The sequence below is a fragment of the Poecilia reticulata genome, chromosome 6, assembly GCF_904066995.2.
Source record: "Poecilia reticulata chromosome 6, P_reticulata-male-v2, whole genome shotgun sequence".
NCBI classification, from domain to species: domain Eukaryota; kingdom Metazoa; phylum Chordata; class Actinopteri; order Cyprinodontiformes; family Poeciliidae; genus Poecilia; species Poecilia reticulata.
The window spans coordinates 32,422,874-32,441,270 of record NC_088835.1 but is presented as its reverse complement, the minus strand read 5'-3'; the positions used below and the strand labels follow the sequence as shown (position 1 = coordinate 32,441,270).

The following is an 18,397-nucleotide window of genomic DNA, read 5'->3' as shown; positions in this document are numbered from 1 at the left end:
GAAGAAGATGAAAGAATGATTAAACTAATGAACTATTGCATAATAAACAGCTAAGTTGTTTATCTTTGATCTCTGCCCAGAAACAACCTGCTGTTGGTCAGGGTTCGCTTCACGCCACACTGTGTAGCGAACAGTTAGCTAGAAACACCCGGAGCTAACGCCGCGCAGGGCGGGGCGAGTCACAGCTGCACATCCCTCCGTTCATCCATCTATCCCTTCATCCCGTGCTGGTTTTCCTCTTGTCCTGCAGGCTCAGGGAGCGCCCAGCGTCTGCTGCCAGTCAGACCAGTCAGACCAGTGCTGTGGTCAGTGAGCGACTCCAGGAACTGGTCAGGATGTTCAAAGAGAGAACAGAGAAAGCCAAAGAGAAGCTGATCGACCCGGACAGCTCCGACGAAGAGAGCGTCATCACCGGCGAGTCTTCCTCCACACACACACACACACCACACACACACACACACACACACACACACACACACACACACACACACACACACACACACACACACCACACACAGCGTGCAGAAGGAAGCCCCGGCTCCACACGAGTTTAACAAGGGGGGGGCACCGGCTTATTTACGGGGGACAGAATGAATCTACGCAGCAATAATATTAGGCAAGTAAAACAAAAAGCTACAGAGCAGTAAAACTACTTTTATGGGCCCTCAATGTCCCCCCACTTCGCCCTCAATGTCCCCCCACTTCGCCCTCAATGTCCCCCCACTACGCCCCCAATGTCCCCCCACTTCGCCCTCAATGTCCCCCCACTTCGCCCTCAATGTCCCCCCACTACGCCCCCAATGTCCCCCAATGTCCCCCCACTACGCCCCCAATGTCCCCCCACTTCGCCCTCAATGTCCCCCCACTTCGCCCTCAATGTCCCCCCACTACGCCCCCAATGTCCCCCCACTTCGCCCTCAATGTCCCCCCACTACGCCCCCAATGTCCCCCACTTCGCCCTCAATGTCCCCCACTACGCCCCCAATGTCCCCCCACTTCGCCCTCAATGTCCCCCCTCTTCGCCCTCAATGTCCCCCCACTACGCCCCCAATGTCCCCCCACTACTCCCCCAATGTCCCCCAATGTCCCCCCCACTACACCCCCAATCTCCCCCCACTTCGCCCTCAATGTCCCCCACTTCGCCCCCAATGTCCCCCCACTTCGCCCCCAATGTCCCCCCCCTTCGCCCCCAATGTCCCCCAATGTCCCCCACTTCGCCCCAATGTCCCCCACTTCGCCCCCAATGTCCCCCACTTCGCCCCCAATGTCCCCCCACTTCGCCCTCAATGTCCCCCACTTCGCCCCAATGTCCCCCACTTTGCCCTCAATGTCCCCCACTTCGCCCTGAATGTCCCCCCACTTCGCCCCCAATGTCCCCCACTTCGCCCTCAATGTCCCCCACTTCGCCCCCAATGTCCCCCACTGCGCCCTCAATGTCCCCCAATGTCCCCCACTTCGCCCCCAATGTCCTCCCACTTCGCCCTGAATGTCCCCCCACTTCGCCCCCAATGTCCCCCCACTTCGCCCTCAATGTCCCCCTACTTCGCCCCCCATGTCCCCCCACTTTGCCCTCAATGTCCCCCCACTTCGCCCTCAATGTCCCCCCACTTCGCCCCCAATGTCCCCCCACTTCGCCCTCAATGTCCCCCCACTTCGCCCCCAATGCCCCCCCACTACGCCCTCAATGTCCCCCAATGTCCCCCACTTCGCCCCCAATGTCCCCCCACTACGCCCTCAATGTCCCCCAATGTCCCCCACTTCGCCCCCAATGTCCTCCTACTTCGCCCTCAATGTCCCCCCACTTCGCCCCAATGTCCCTCCACTACACCCCCAATGTCCCCCAATGTCCCTCCACTATCCCTCAATGTCCCCCCACTACACCCCCAATGTCCCCCCACTACGCCCTCAATGTCCCCCCACTAGGCCCTCAATGTCCCCCAATGTCCCCCCACTTCGCCCCCAATGTCCCCCCACTTCGCCCCTAATGTCCCCCCACTACACCCCCAATGTCCCCCAATGTCCCTCCACTATCCCCCAATGTCCCCCCCCTTCGCCCTCAATGTCCCCCCACTACACCCCCAATGTCCCCCCACTACGCCCTCAATGTCCCCCCACTAGGCCCTCAATGTCCCCCAATGTCCCCCCACTTCGCCCCCAATGTCCCCCCACTTCGCCCCCAATATCCGCCATGCTGATGGTGATCAAGCGCAGAGGTCACAGGTCAGCAGCAGCGTCTCGTAGAACTCGCAGGGAAGTTCTGGTCCACACCAAACCAGAACCAGAACCTCCACTGACTGCCATATTCCTACCAGCAGAACCCTGTTCTGGTCGGGTCGGGTCCAGTCGGTTCCGTCTCTCTGCCCAATCATGTTTCTCTGTTGTTTCTTCCTCAGCTCCCCCTCAGCCTCCAGCTGCCCCCCAGGGTGAGGAAGAGGAGGATGAGGAGGAAGGCAGGTTAGGAGGTCAGTGTGTCGGCGGGGCAGGAAGCGGGGTGTCTGGAGGAAAGGAGACTCGATGGATCCGGGCCTGTTGGCCGATCCGATTCCCCGCCAGCATCGACCCTTTCACCAGTGAGAATCCCGCAGTACCTGCTGCCACCTCCTGGTTCTCCCTCTCTTCATCGTGCGCGTCTGTAATCTGTCCCCAGACATCCTGTACGTTCTGTGGATGTTCCTGGTTTCTGCGGCCTGGAACTGGAACGTGTGGTTGATCCCGGTCCGCTGGGCGTTCCCCTACCAGACGCCCCAAAACGCCCCCTACTGGCTGCTGGCCGACTACGCCTGTGACCTCATCTACATCCTGGACATCGCCGTGTTTCAGCCGCGCCTGCAGTTCGTCCGCGGAGGAGACATCGTGGTGAGGCAACCTCGGAATAATCTGAGATAATCTGGGAATACTGTGCAGTTCCATGACGAGCAACGTCTCATTTCTCTGATTCCACGTTTTGTTTTATTGTGACAGTGTGACAAGAAGGAAATGAGAAAGAATTACATGAAAACCAAACGCTTCAAGGTAAACAGATCAGGACTGGAAGACGTTTTTCATTTAATTTTTCAGTAAATTTTCCTGTGAGTTTTTCCGTGAATGCTTCCTGACTCCTGATTTGCTTTGCAGTTCGACGTGGCCAGCCTCGTTCCTCTAGAGCTGCTGTACTTCAAGACGGGCATCAACCCTCTGCTGCGGTTACCTCGCCTGCTGAAGGTCGGCCGCTGAACTGAAAAGATGCGGAGATTCTCCTCTTCTCAAAACATTAGAAACGAAGCTGAGAGGTTTCTGTTGTCTGTCGGCTCCTCTGCAGATCAACTCATTTTTTGAGTTCAATGAGCGACTGGAGGCCATCCTGACCAAAGCCTACATCTACAGGTCAGCCTCTGGGAATCGCTCTCCCAGTTGCACGACAAACCAAGACAGAACAAAGTCCCAGCTCATTAGATGCATCCTGCTGCTGCGAAGCAAAACCGCCATCGATATTTGGTTCATCTACTTAATAATAATGATTTATTGTTGGTAAAGTTAGGGTCTCTTCAGGTGAATCGAGGCAAATATCTCTGTCTCTCATCAAGGCAGCAGAAAACTCCTCACGTCTGGCACAATGCATGCTGGGAGATGCAGTTTGATGAGTGCGTTAGTAAAATGGAAGGCGGCTCTGTGTTTCAGGGTGATCCGAACCACCACATATCTTCTCTACTGTCTTCACTGCAACGCCTGCCTCTACCACTGGGCGTCCTCCTACATCGGACTGGGGGCCACGCAGTGGGTCTACAACGGGGTCGGCAACAGGTCGGGGAAGGTCACACTTTGCTAACTAAATGTTGTGCTAGCTCAGAGATCAACATTTAGTTTGGACTGGAGCTAAACAGTTAGCTTGCTAACTAAATCTTTTGAGCTAAATATTTAAATAAGTTGGTTATCATTTAGGTGGTGAACTAAATAATTAGCTCCATAAGTATTTATTGATATAGCTAACTATTTAGCTCCAAATTAGTTAGCTCCTGGCAAGTTAAGTACTTAGTTGACATACTAAATATTTAACTGGCTAACTAAGTATTTTTGATTGGAACTAAATATTTAGTAGGTAAATGTTTCGCTTACTAATTAAATATTTTGCATAAAGTTAAATATTTAAACTAAATTTTTAACTACATGGTATTTAGACAGCAAGCTAATAATTTAGCTCCAAACTAGTTAGCTCTGAGCTAGCTAAATACTTAGCTTACAAACACAATATTTAGCTAGCTTAATTGTGCGGCAAAGCTAAAGATGTTTGAGGGCCGCACTGGGATAACTCGGGGAATTCTAAACTGTCCGACGCGTGCTTCAAATAAGTCCAAGCCGCTTCTTTGTTGTTGCAATCAACCATTTATTTCACTTTGATTGTCTTACTTCAGATCTTACACTGACTGACCAGGCCAAACCATCCAATAGTGCCAACAATAAACGGCATTAAAACACGGTCAACAGAAATTATGACCACCCGGTGCACCCACTTCCTCAAACATAATAAGCCAGCACGCCAGTATGGCTCCCATTCATACCTTCAGTGATAGCCACGCCCACCTCGACACACCCACCACCCAAGTGTCAAAGGCATGCGCTCCCGTCACCTCAATAATCATTCATTTTATTCATATGGCTCTTACATTCCGGCCCCTAATTATTACAAAATAATTATCTGAAATGTTAACATGTAAGAGACAAATAATCATAAATTGTTCAATATTAACTTATCTAAATCTGTCTTTAAGAATAAGCAATCAACCAGAGAAAAGGAAGTCACTAGTAATGAGAAAGCAGAGAAAAAAGTTGTTAAAATGTTCTTGTTGTCTCCGCCTCCTGAAGCAGGCACAACTTGGTAATGGGTCTTTCCAGGTAGTTTGTCTTTGTCTTGATGCGAACTGACCGCACCAGTCCTCCTTTGTCAGGAACAATGTTCACAACTCTACCCATTAACCAAGAGTTGCGTGGAGCAGAGTCATCCACGATGAGAACGACATCTCCTGGAAGAAAGTTCCGTCTTGTCCTTTGCCATTTCTGACGCTCTTGTAGTTGAGGTAAGTATTCCTTTAACCAACGCTTCCAGAAGAGATCCGCCATATATTGCACTTGTCTCCATCTTCGCCGAGTGTAAATATCACTCTTGGAAAACACTCCTGGTGGCAATGAAGGCATGGTCTTTAACAGAAGAAGATGATTTGGAGTTAGTGCTTCCAGGTCGTGGGCATCAGTAGAGGCTTTGGTTATAGGTCGACTGTTTATGATGGCCTCAACTTCGCAGAAAACCGTGTGAAGACTTTCTTCATCAAGACTCTGTGTTCTCAGAACAGAATTTAACACTTTCCGGACAGATTTAATAAGGCTTTCCCATGCACCTCCATGGTGTGAACCAGTAGGGGGATTGAAAGACCATTTTATTCCTTTCTGAAGGAGAGTGTTACTGATGAGAGTTTGATTCCATCTTTCAATTTCTTCTCTTAACTCTCGTTCAGCTCCCACAAAGTTGGTTCCATTGTCTGAACGTAGCTCCAGCACTTGACCACGTCTGGCAATAAATCTTCGGAGACCATTGATGAAGGAATCAGTATCCAGTGACGACAGCATCTCCAGGTGAACTGCTCTTATTGCCATGCAGGTAAAGATGACTCCATATCGTTTTAACAGGCTTCTGCCACGTTTTATTTCAAAGGGACCAAAACAATCCACACCCACACAAGTAAATGGGGGTTTGTCTGGATACACTCGTTCCTGTGGAAGGTCTGCCATCCTTTGACTTCCTGGTGCAGCATGGAGTCGTCGACATGTCATGCATTTAGATAGGATCTTCCTAATTGCAACACTGGCACCAGGGATCCAATACCTTTGACGTAGTTCAGCAAGCATATGATTACGTCCACCATGGCCTGTCTGATGATGTATGTGGCGCAGTAGGATTTCAGAGATGTAAAGGTCTTTAGCCAATATGGCTGGATATTTAGCTTCAGCAGGCATAGCTGCTTTGCTTAGCCTTCCACCAACTCTTAGTACACCACCCTCAAGAACCGGATCAAGCTTATAGAGCTGGCTTGTTTTCTTCACACGTTCATGTTTCTGTAAACTCATCATTTCCTCTGGATATCGCCTTTTTTGACAATAGCAGATGATGGCACTCTCAGCTTTTCCAAACTCCTCCACTGATAAGGCTCCCAATGCAACCTTTTTCTTGTACACATTCATTTCTTTCTTCAGCCTTTCTTGAAGTGTAACATCATCAAGATCAGAGTCGGCAAAATCCAACTTTAGTTGTGCTCTCTTTTGAGCTAGTTTGGACAGCAATTGTTTAAACCCGAGTAGCCACCCTACCATTGTTTTCAGTTTGGCCCAAGAAGAAAATGAATGAATGAATTTCATAATTGGGTCCACTTGTTCATTGGTGCATGTCACATTAACGGAAACCAATGTCTTGACCTCTGGATCTTCTGGATCCTCCAGAGCAAAATGACTTACGTCCTCAGGATTTGCAGGCCATTTCCTTTCAGGGTCATGAAGAAACTTTGGTCCAGACACCCAGGTATCAGCCTTCAAAAAAGACTTCACACTTGTTCCTCTGGATGCCAAATCTGCTGGATTAATACTGGTAGCAACGTACCTCCACTGTGAGGGATTTGACAAACTGAGTATCTCTCCAACTCTATTTGTCACAAAGGTCTTAAACCTCAATCTTTCATTCTTGAGGTACTTCAAAACTGAAGTACTATCAGTCCAAAATACTGAGTCTTGCAGTTCCATCCTTAACTCCTTCCTCAACAGCTTATCCATACGGCTGGCAACCACTGCAGCAGTCAACTCCATGCGAGGGATGGTGGTGGATTTCAGTGGAGCTACACGGGCTTTACCCATTATAAATGCACAATGCACTTGTCCATCAGCATTATACTGCAACAGGTAGCTCACAGTTCCATATCCATTCTCGCTTGCATCACTAAAATGATGAAGCTGCAAACTTGTGGCTTGTCCAAAGTCCTGTGGTTTCAGACATCTGCTAACTCCAAACCGTTCAAGCTGATGAAGTTCTTCCAGCCAGTTTTTCCACTTCTGGGAAGCATCATGTGGCAAGGGATCATCCCAGCCAACGTGTCTTCTGCTTAGATCTTGCAGAATCCCTTTTGCGACCAAAACAACTGGAGCCAGAAATCCAAGAGGATCGTAGATGGAACTTACGATGGACAAGACTCCTCGTCTTGTCAGAGGTCTGTCTTTGAGGATGATCTTGAATTTCAGCAGGTCTGATTGTACACACCACTGTACACCCAACACACGTTCCATTGGTAGATCATCATTATCCATATCCAGGTTCTTCACCTCAATGGACTTTTCATGCTGTGGTATTGCAGTAAGAACGCTGCGTCGGTTACTTATCCATTTGAGAAGTTGAAATCCGCCTCTCTTACACAAAGCACGGAGTCCTTGGTATAATGACACAGCTTCCTCTTCTGTACTTACAGAAACCAAACAGTCATCCACATAAAAGTTGTGAAGCACAGCATTTATGACATTTGGTGTAAACAGTTGTTGATTGTCCTCTGCACACCTTCTCAGTGCAAAACATGCACTGTTTGGAGATGATGTAGCTCCAAAAAGGTGTGCAACCATTCGGTATTCCACCAGATGCTGCTCATACTCTCCATTTGGCCACCAGAGAAATCTCAACAGATCAGAGTCAGATGGTGGTACTCGGACCTGATGAAACATGGCCTCAATGTCCGCTGTGATGACAACAGGTTCTTTTCTGAATCTAGTGATGACACCAACCAATAAACTGGTGAGGTTTGGACCTTGTAAGAGTTGAGTGTTTAAAGATTTTCCTTCAAATGTTGCACCACAGTCAAACACGACTCTTATCTTCTTCTTATGAGGATGATATACTCCATGGTGTGGTATATACCAAACCCTCCCATCACACCGTTCAAGATTTTCAACTGAGACTCTCTCTGCGTAGCCCTTGGAAATGATGTCATTCATGAAGTTAGTGTAGTCAGAATGGAATTGATGGTTTTTGGTAAACTTCCTTCTGAGATTCAACACACGCTGTTCAGCCACTTTCTTATTGTTGGGCATTTTCAGATCTTTGTGTCTCAGAGGTAAAGCGATGGTGTAATGTCCATCTTTCAACTTAACTGATTCTGTAACCAGCTCCATGAACTGATTATCTTCTCTGGACCATCCAGGTTGTTCATCTTGAGAACATTCAGGAAAATCAACCTTCATTTGTTGTTGCCACAAGTCCTCAAGTTTTGACACAGAAATCCTGTTTACAGTAACAGTTGGTTGTAGCTCTCTTGTGTCGACATCATAGTCTCCTCTAAGAGGTCCATTCACTGTCCATCCAAGGATCGTCTTGACTGCGTAGGGGCCTCCATTTTGACTTCGGATAACATCCCATGGCTCCAGCGCTCTAGGCACATTGGTCCCAATGAGCAAATCAACTCCTGAATGGATTTCGATAATCTTCAAATTTTTCAGATGTGGCCATCTTTCGAGGTCTTCTTGGTGTGGAATGTTGCTATAATGAACAGGCATGCTTCTCTGTGTGAATACGTCAGGTAATTCACAAAAGATGTCTTCATTTAGCCCAGCAATCTCCAAATCTGACACAATGTTGCTTCCAACCACCTTCTCTTGACCCATTGTTCGCAGAAGGATGCTTGTATGTCTCCCAGTAACATTTAATCTGTTCATCAATTCTTCAGTACAGAAAGATGCAGAGCTTCCAGGGTCTAAAAAAGCATATGTTATTATTGTCTTCTGGCTCTTTGTAGACTTCACTCTGACTGGTAAAATAGAGAGAGTACAGCTATGCTCACCGGCCCCAGTTAGACCACTGGACTGAGCAGAGATGGAGGCACTTCCACTTGTTGTCTCCACTTCCTTCTTATGGACTGGAGCAATTTCCTTTTCTTTGGAGAAGACATGAAGCATAGTGGGATGTCTTAAGCCACACACTTTACAGTGATGTCGCCTTTTACAGTCTTTGCTGATGTGCCCAGTGCATAAACAGCCAAAGCACACCCCATTTTCTTTCAGAAATGTCAACTTCTCCCCATGTGACCTCCTTTCCAATAGAGGGCATGTGTCCAAGGAATGTCCAGCTCCACAAAATAAACAACTCTTTATGACAGTCGTCTCTCTTCCTTTCTTTACTTCAGAGTCAGTTTTCTTCTGCATATCTCCAACAACAGTAGCAAACTACTTCCTTTTATCTTTAATCGCTGTTGTGATTTATAGATTCCAACATCCTTCTTTGGTCTAGATGTAGAATCTTGGATATCACCAAAAAGTGGATCACTGGCGATCTTCACTTGCCTTTCTACAAACCGAACAATGTCACTGAAGGTGGCTCTTCTTTTGAACTTCTCCTGTAAATCACACACATCATTTCTCCATCTGTCTCGCAGTTTAAAAGGCAGTTTTTTGATAATTGTTTGCATATTGGTAGGAACATCCAACTCATGCATACATCCATTGTTTTCCATCACATTACAGCATTCCCTGAGCAGAAAGCTGAATGCTTGTAAAGCCTTTACATCTTCTGCTTGCAAAGCAGGCCATGATAAAACTTTATTCATGTATGCAGCAATGATCTTCAATGAACAACCAAAATGTTCTTGAAGCAAAGATTTAGCTTTAGCATATCCAGAATCATTAGGCATATGAACACAGCTTCTCACTAGGTCACGAGGCTGACCTCTAGTGAACTGCTCCAGAAAGTATAGACAGTCTTTGGCACTGTGAGCTTTTGTTTCAATGCTGTGTTCAAACGCTGTCATGAATGTTTTAAACTGGAGTGGATCACCATCGAATATTGGTATGTCCCGTTTTGGCAGAAAGAATAAAGATTGTTGATTTACAAGCAAGCTTGTAATTTCATTCTGTCTTTCCAACACATTCAACAGCTGTTTATTTTGATCAACTGACAATGAATGTTTCTGATGTGATGATTGTGGCTGTGGCCGATGAAACACTTGGTCTGTTGGAACTTCAACCTGTGTCGTTTTTGTCTTCACCTGGTCAGTCAATGTGTCTGGATTTTGTTTAACTTTTGTGTCTTTAGGTCGTGCTCCTAAATAAGAATAGGACTGAAAGGTTGGAGCTTTATCATGACATTCAGTTTCAGCTGCTGTAGGTACAAATGTCTCTGCATCAACATTCAATATTTGAGATCTTTTATTTTCACGCTCAAAATATGAATTCATGCCATCAGACCTAATCTGAGCAGCACTGCTTACTTGAGAACAGACAGAGCCCTGCAACACTTTAACTTTAGCCATTGAAGCTGCAATTTCAATCTCTAAATCCAGTTCTTCTTTCTTTTTTCTTAGTTGTTCCTCCTGCTCCTCTAAAGCATGTTTTAGTTTCAACAACTTGTGTCGTGCCTTTAATGCAGCCATGTCTGCTTCTGCTTTAACACGAGCTGAAGATGTAGAAGACAGAGAGGACTTAGTTCTTGATGAACGACATCCTCTAGACCTTCTGCTGTCAACATTAGAAACACTGTCACTTGGCTTAACATCATCCTGAACATCAGCATTTTCATCACACTCTGAATGCTGAGAAACAAAAGGTGCATTAAGCTCTTTATTCACACAGGGTTCAGCTCTGGACATTTGAGCCTGATTTAAATCAGCTTCTCCTATTTGAGCTTCATTGTTGAGTTGCTCTGCATCTAAAAGCCATTTTCAACTTCTTGTATAAATTCAGAATTATATTTACACAAGCTTGAAAACCAAGTGTTTTGTCTTTCTTGTTCTTCAGTAGGAAACAGAGGAATAACAGACTCATACAGCTGATTTGCATTTTCAAGCGATAATTTTAAATCGTCACAATGAGACTGAACACTCCTGAGATTCCCTTCATTTTTCATAAGCTCTTTAATAATGTTTATTTCTCCTTTAATTTTATGAACTCTTGCTTTGAGATCCTTTTGAAGCTTCTCAATTTTATTTTGTAATGCTTTAACAGTTAATTTTGATCGTCTTTTTTCTTCTTTACCGCTTACAACCGAGCTTGATTTAGATCCAGCTGACTCCATTTTCCGTTGTTTTTCCTTAACAATTCCTCTTCAGACAAAGCGAGTCAGTGTGCGTGTTTGTGTTTCCATACCTCAGTTCCAGCGGACTTGATTGAGCTGCAGTGAAGGAATCTCATTCAATTAACTGATGACGCTGCGATGCGCTCGATGCGCCATAGCCGCTTCCAAACTGTTCCAAGCATAAGCGAATCCAGACTTGCCTATCCAATGAACCGCTCATCGATTGTCATTTCTGTTGACGATAATTGTGCGGCAAAGCTAAAGATGTTTGAGGGCCGCACTGGGATAACTCGGGGAATTCTAAACTGTCCGACGCGTGCTTCAAATAAGTCCAAGCCGCTTCTTTGTTGTTGCAATCAACCATTTATTTCACTTTGATTGTCTTACTTCAGATCTTACACTGACTGACCAGGCCAAACCATCCAATAGTGCCAACAATAAACGGCATTAAAACACGGTCAACAGAAATTATGACCACCCGGTGCACCCACTTCCTCAAACATAATAAGCCAGCACGCCAGTATGTCTCCCATTCATACCTTCAGTGATAGCCACGCCCACCTCGACACACCCACCACCCAAGTGTCAAAGGCATGCGCTCCCGTCACCTCAATAATCATTCATTTTATTCATATGGCTCTTACATAGCTCCTCGCTAAAATTTGGAGCTAAATATCTAGCTAGTAAATATTTTGCTTGCTAAATAAACATTTACTTTGAAACTGTGACATTTATAAATGAATGAATGACATGGTGAAAACATGACATTGAAAAATTACTCCCATGTTTTCCTCCTTTAACGGACCAAATCATTGCTGTTGGGTTTTGACCTTTACAAACGGCAGCCTGTCAATATTTACTCAGCCTCACCAGACGTCCCAGCGTTTCCCGTTCTGACCGCTGCTTCTTCTTCTTCTTCTTCTTCCTCTTCTTCTTCCTCTCCTCCTCCTCCTCCTCCTCCTCCTCCTCCTCCTCCTCCTCCTCCTCCTCCTCCTCCTCCTCCTCCTCCTCCTCCTCCTCCTCCTCCTCAAAGGGAAACTGTTATTTAAAAGTACCTTATTTAATTATTTTTTAAGCTTGTCCTGATGTGAATATCTTGTGTTTTTAATTGTATTCTGTGAACTTTAATATTGTAAATAAATGTTTTGTTAAAAATCAAAGCTCCTTCTTTCCTCAGTTATATTCGCTGTTACTACTTTGCGGTGAAAACTCTGATCACCATCGGCGGTCTGCCGGATCCCACCTCCCTGTTTGAGATCGTATTCCAGCTCATCAACTACTTCGTTGGCGTCTTCGCCTTCTCCATCATGATTGGTCAGGTAGGTGTGGTTGCTTAACTGCACTCCAGGTGTCAAACCAGCAACTGCTGCCTTGCTTGTGTGTCAGATGCGTGACGTCGTCGGTGCGGCCACCGCGGCTCAGACCTACTACCGCACCTGCATGGACAACACCATCAAATACATGACGTCCTACCGCATCCCCAAAGACGTCCAGAACCGCGTCAAGACCTGGTACAACTACACCTGGCAGTCACAAGGCATGCTGGGTAAGGAGAGCGCCACCTGTTGGTGGTTGGTGACCTGAGCTGCTGTTAATGCTTCACATCTGGATGTTTGCCTCCAGATGAGCAGGAGCTTCTGACCCAGCTACCAGATAAAATGCGCCTGGACATCGCTGTAGACGTCAACTACTCCATCGTGAGCAAAGTCCCTCTGTTCCAGGTGAGGAAGCGCTAAAGCCACCTGCCGGGTGTTAACCTGCGTCTGCTGGTGTCATGGCTGCGGGTGTGAAGAACCGAAGTGTCTTCCTGCATCCCAGGGCTGTGACAGGCAGATGATCTTTGACATGCTGAAGAGTCTGCGCTCGGTCGTCTACCTGCCTGGAGATTACGTCTGCAAAAAGGTGAACCTCCCCTCTGAAAGCTAGCATGAGCAGCTAGCGTTATGCCTGACCGTGTGCTTGCTTCCTGCCCCCCAGGGCGAAGTGGGCCGGGAGATGTACATCATCAAAGCAGGGGAGGTGCAGGTGGTTGGAGGTCCCGATGAGAGGACGGTGTTTGCTACGCTGAGAGCAGGATCTGTGTTTGGAGAGATAAGGTACAGAAAACTGCAAGGTTTCATGAAACCGTAAAATCAGACACGTAGTCAGAGTGACTCAGATGAATGTTTCTGCCTGGAGTCGGACTGAAGCTGAAGACGTTCTGCCTGACCCGGTTCTGCTCTCTGAGGAGTTATTTTATTATTTTAGTTTATATCTTTAATTCCTCTGAATCTTCATTTTCACCTGAGCTTCCTAATAAGGACAAGTGAAAAACCTTCAATAATAAGAATGTCATGATTAGAGGTTTGGTGAGGTGAGGGAAGACAGGCAGATCCAGGCTGAGGTTGAAAATGATCAATTTAATGATGGAATCCACAGGGGCGGCACAGGAAACAGACTGGTTAGACACGACGGAGAGACACGAAGAACGAATGACATTAGACGAGGACAAAGACAAGAGACAAAGACAACAGGTGGACTTAAATACACGAGGAGGGTAATCAGGGAACGAGACACAGCTGGGAAACAATCAACAGGGAAGACAGGACTAAACACAGAAAATCTCAAAATAACTACACAGGAAAACACAGATCACAACAAAGAAATAGGAAACAACCTGTAGAGAGTCAGATTAACTTGCCAGATGTGGCACAGGTCAGATTGTTTTTAGTTCATTCAGGTTTGTGTCAGGCTGTGCTCAGAGGAGCACAGCCTGACAGGCAGCAAAGTCTGACAGGCAGCGCAGCCTGACAGGCAGCGCAGCCTGACAGGCAGCAAAGTCTGACAGGCAGCGCAGCCTGACAGGCAGCAAAGTCTGACAGGCAGCGCAGCCTGACAGGCAGCAAAGTCTGACAGGCAGCAAAGTCTGACAGGCAGCAAAGTCTGACAGGCAGCAAAGTCTGACAGGCTTGATGTTCCACCACATCTTCTTCACTTCCTCCTGTTTGGACCGGCTTCCTGTCCTGATCAAGCTGTCTGGTTCTCAGTTTGCTAGCGGTGGGCGGAGTCAACCGGCGCACGGCCAACGTGATCGCTCATGGGTTTGCAAACCTGTTCATCCTGGACAAGAAAGACCTGAACGAGATCCTGGTCCACTACCCCGAGTCCAAGAAGCTGCTGCGCAAGAAGGCCAGGTTAGCATCCAGATTATCTTCCAGCGCCTTCAGCATTCCTCTTCACCTCTTCCTGTAACACCTTTTCACCACAGGAAGATGCTTAATAAGGGCAAAAAGCCTGAACCCAAAGAGGAAGCTAAGGAACCGGCTCCGGTACCGGCGGCTTCTCTCAAGTCCGAGACACCCAGACTGCTGCGAGCGGCTCTGGAGATGACGGAGAGGTCGTCTGGACTGAAAGGAGCTCTGGCTCGGGTCAAAGAGAGGAGCAGCAAGTCCAGCATCTCACTGCAGGTAAACACCTCAGAGACTCACCTGCTAGCTAGCAAGCTCTCCCGTTAGCTGAAAGTCCCTTCCAACAGCCATCTTCAACTGTTTTACGGGGATTTATGAACAAGGAACACAAAGTAAAGCAGAGCTGGGAAGTTTTACAGCCAGAGCTACGATGTAGGGCTCATATTAGAGCAGATTCATGGATTAGAATGGCCTAGTCAAAGCCCAGACTTGAATTCAGCAGAGAACCTGTGAGGAAAGATATTTTATGAAGGTTTCAGTTTGCAGACGTTCAGAACTGCTGGAAACGAGCCTCAAGCTAGTGATGGACTTCCTGTAACGGTCCTGTCCTCCGTCTCTTCCAGCGGTCCCTCTCCGCCTCGCTGCGTCCTCCGGACCCCGTCCTCAGCCCCAGACCGGACACGTCCCTCTCTGCCAGCTCCACGACGCTTCGCTCAGCTTCTCGGAGCTGCAACCCTGCCGATTTTCCTCCTGCGCAGCTGCAGCTGCAACGCGGCGCGGCGGGATGGGATGAGAGCGAGGATGAGTGGGATGAAGGAGGAAGAGGGGAGGGATTGGAAAGGAGATGAAGCTCATTTCATAGTTGACTGGTACTCCAGAAATGAAAGTCTGGTCTTTGTTTTGTTGTTGTTTATCACAAGTTTACTAAAATAATAACTGGCCTTATAAGTGGAATCACTGCTGCAGCTTTAGCTCAACCTGAAACATTATTGATTTTAAACTAGAACAATCCATTCATCCATCCATCCATTTTCTTCCGCTTATCCGGGGTCGGGTCGCGGGGGCAGCAGCTTCAGAAGGGAGGCCCAGACTTCCCTCTCCAGCCTCTTCCAGCTCCTCCGGGGGAACCCCAAGGCGTTCCCAGGCCATAGAGAGACATCGTCCCTCCAGCGTGTCCTGGGTCTCCCCTCCTCCCGGTGGGACCTGAACTCCTCACCAGGGAGGCGTCCAGGAGGCATCCTGACCAGATGCCCGAGCCTCAACTGGCTCCTCTGGACGTGGAGGAGCAGCGGCTCTACTCTGAGTCCCTCCCGGATGACCGAGCTTCTCTCTCTAAGGGAGAGCCCAGCCACCCTGCGGAGGAGGAAACCCATTTCGGCCGCTTGTATCCGTGATCTCGTTCTTTCGGTCATGACCCAAAGCTCATGACCATAGATGAGGGTGGGAACGTAGATCGACTGGTAAATCGAGAGCTTCGCTTTTTGGCTCAGCTCTCTCTTCACCACGACGGACCGGTACAGCGCCCGCTTCACGGCAGACGCTGCCCCAATCCGCCTGTCGATCTCCCTTCTTCCCTCATTATGAACAAGATCCCCAGATACTTAAACTCCTCCACTTGAGGCAGGACGACCCCCCTGACCCGGAGAAGGCACTCTACCCTTTTCCGGCTCAAGACCATGGCCTCGGATTTGGAGGCACTGAGCCTCATCCCGGCTGCGAACCGCTCCATTAGAGCTGCAGATCACGATCTGATGAAGCCAACAGAACCACATTATCCGCAAAAAGCAGAGATGTGATCCTAAGGCCACCAAAACGGATCAACACCTCGGCTGGTCAGAGATTCTGTCCATGAAGGTAATGAACAGAATCGATGACAAAGGGCAGCCTTGGCGGAGTCCAACTCTCACCGGAAACGAGTCCGACTTACTGCCGGCAATGCGGACCAGACTCTGACACCAGTCATACAGGGACCTGACAGCCCGTATCAAAGGGCCCGGTACCCCATACTCCCGGAAAGCCCCCCACAGGGCCCCCCGAGGGACACGGTCGAACGCCTTCTCCAAGTCCACAAAACACATGTAGACTGGTTGGGCGAACTCCCAGAACCCTCCAGGACCCTGCTGAGGGTGTAGAGCTGGTCCAGTGTTCCACGACCAGGACGAAAACCACACTGCTCTTCCTGAATCCGAGGTTCGACTATCCGACAGACCCTCCTCTCCAGGACCCCTGAATAGACCTTACCAGGGAGGCTTAAGAGTGTGACCCCCCCTGTAATTGGAGCACACCCTCCGGTCCCCCTTTTTAAACAGGGGGACCACCACCCCAGTCTGCCAGTCCAGGGGAACTGCCCCCGATGTCCATGCGAGATTGCAGAGTCGCGTGAGCCAACACAACCCCGCAACATCCAGAGCCTTAAGGAACTCTGGGCGGATCTCATCCACCCCCGGGGCCCTGCCACCCCGGGGCCCTGCCACCGAGGAGCTTTTTGACCACCTCGGCGACCTCGTCCCCAGAGATTGGAGAGCCCAACCCAGAGTCCCCAGGCTCAGCTTCCTCAACAGAAGGCATGTTGGTGGGATTGAGGAGGTCTTCGAAGTATTCCGCCCACCGGTCCACAACGTCCCGAGTTGAGGTCAGCAGCGCACCATCCCCACTATAAACAGTGTTGGTGCTGCACTGCTTCCCCCTCCTGAGACGCCGGATGGTGGACCAGAATCGCCTCGAAGCCGTACGGAAGTCTGTCTCCATGGCCTCTCCAAACTCCTCCCACGCCCGAGTTTTTGCCTCAGCGACAACACGAGCCGCATGCCGCTTCGCCGGCCGGTACCTATCAGCTGCTTCTGGAGTCCCACAGGCCAAAAAGGCCCGATAGGACTCCTTCTTCAGCTTGACAGCATCCCTCACCGAAGGTGTCCACCAACGGGTTCGAGGGTTGCCGAACTAGAACAATATTAACATCAATGATGTCAACATTGATTTTATTCTGTAAAATGATTTGTGAATATAAAGTAACTATCATCAGTCTTTCTGATTATTGTCTCAATGTTTTATCTACATTTTTACTTTGAATGCTTTATGCTCATTTGTATAAATGTTTTACTCTGAATTTTAGATTAAACATATTTACTTAGTTACACAATAAGCTGCATGTCCTGAGATGTTAAAGTATTGTGATATTGCTGCTGTCAATATGTTTGTTTTATTTGTGATGTTAGAGCTGTTTATCATATATATATGATATATATATATATATATATATATATATATATCAGTGACGTGCGGTCAGGGGAGGCAGGAGCCTCACCTGTCATCATGGAAAAATGATATATAATAATAAAATCATTTATAAAGATATTTTCACCCTGTGGTTTGTACTATAAAGTACCTATTTTTCATTTAATTTAACCAAATCTGATGTTACTTTTCTTCAAAATCACTAGATTTTCGCATTTTCCCATTCAAATGCTCAGAAGTGAAGCAGGTGAGGCAGCAGCAGCTGAGCCTCACCTGGGATAAACCTCAACGCACGTATATTAGAGTTGATCACCTGTTCAGGTTGTTTACCTTTGACCTTTACAGCCGCTGTAGTTTCTGAACGTTCAATAAACGACAAACTTGGACTAATTACCTCGATCTTTGTGATTATATGTAATTTACAACAAACATCAAACACGGTAAATATGTTTCATTAAGTATTTAACAAACTAATGGCTTCTACCGCCATAATTATGTGACATTAAATTAATTATCTAATATAAAAATATAGTTTGGTGCCTTGAGCTCAGAGTCTGAGAGGCTTTTACTTTATCAGACTTTTTTGCCTCTTATTTAGTGGAAATATTGATGTTGATGAGATTTTCTCTAAAATAATAACCTTTTTCACCCTGTATAGCTCCACTGATGAAAATGAGGCTCTAACAAATGACAGTGAGATAAAATCCAACATCTGGTTTGAGGTGGTTCCTCTGGAACCTGTTGGAGGAAAAACATCCCAACTTCAGAAGATGAGCTTTAACCTAACAGAGCTCTGTGGTTCCTCCTGTCAGTATGAGAGTCAGGGTGAGGAGGCGCCATGTTAGGAAGAGAAGCTGCAGGATCTTCAGAACCAACAGGTCATGATGCTGGGCTACTGATTATCCCTCTGTCTGGACACAGGACCAGTAGAACC

The 18,397-nt window shown here is 47.6% G+C and overlaps 1 protein-coding gene across 4 annotated transcripts in view; it reads left to right on the top strand.

Moving 5' to 3' along the window:
* LOC103466852 (uncharacterized) overlaps positions 1–17,853 on the top strand; it is a 33,945-nt gene extending 16,092 nt beyond the window's left edge. For all 4 annotated transcript variants that reach the window (XM_081608460.1, XM_081608459.1, XM_081608458.1 and 1 more), the window contains 15 exons: positions 251–414; positions 2,394–2,570; positions 2,648–2,856; positions 2,962–3,012; positions 3,115–3,201; positions 3,299–3,363; positions 3,658–3,780; positions 12,240–12,381; positions 12,449–12,608; positions 12,686–12,783; positions 12,881–12,964; positions 13,040–13,158; positions 14,089–14,235; positions 14,310–14,508; positions 14,853–17,853. In XM_081608460.1, the coding sequence (XP_081464586.1) occupies positions 251–414; positions 2,394–2,570; positions 2,648–2,856; positions 2,962–3,012; positions 3,115–3,201; positions 3,299–3,363; positions 3,658–3,780; positions 12,240–12,381; positions 12,449–12,608; positions 12,686–12,783; positions 12,881–12,964; positions 13,040–13,158; positions 14,089–14,235; positions 14,310–14,508; positions 14,853–15,077 (2,050 nt within the window). In that variant the 3' untranslated portion in view covers positions 15,078–17,853. The remainder of the gene's footprint in view (positions 1–250; positions 415–2,393; positions 2,571–2,647; positions 2,857–2,961; positions 3,013–3,114; positions 3,202–3,298; positions 3,364–3,657; positions 3,781–12,239; positions 12,382–12,448; positions 12,609–12,685; positions 12,784–12,880; positions 12,965–13,039; positions 13,159–14,088; positions 14,236–14,309; positions 14,509–14,852) is intronic.
* The last annotated feature ends 544 nt before the right edge of the window (positions 17,854–18,397 follow it).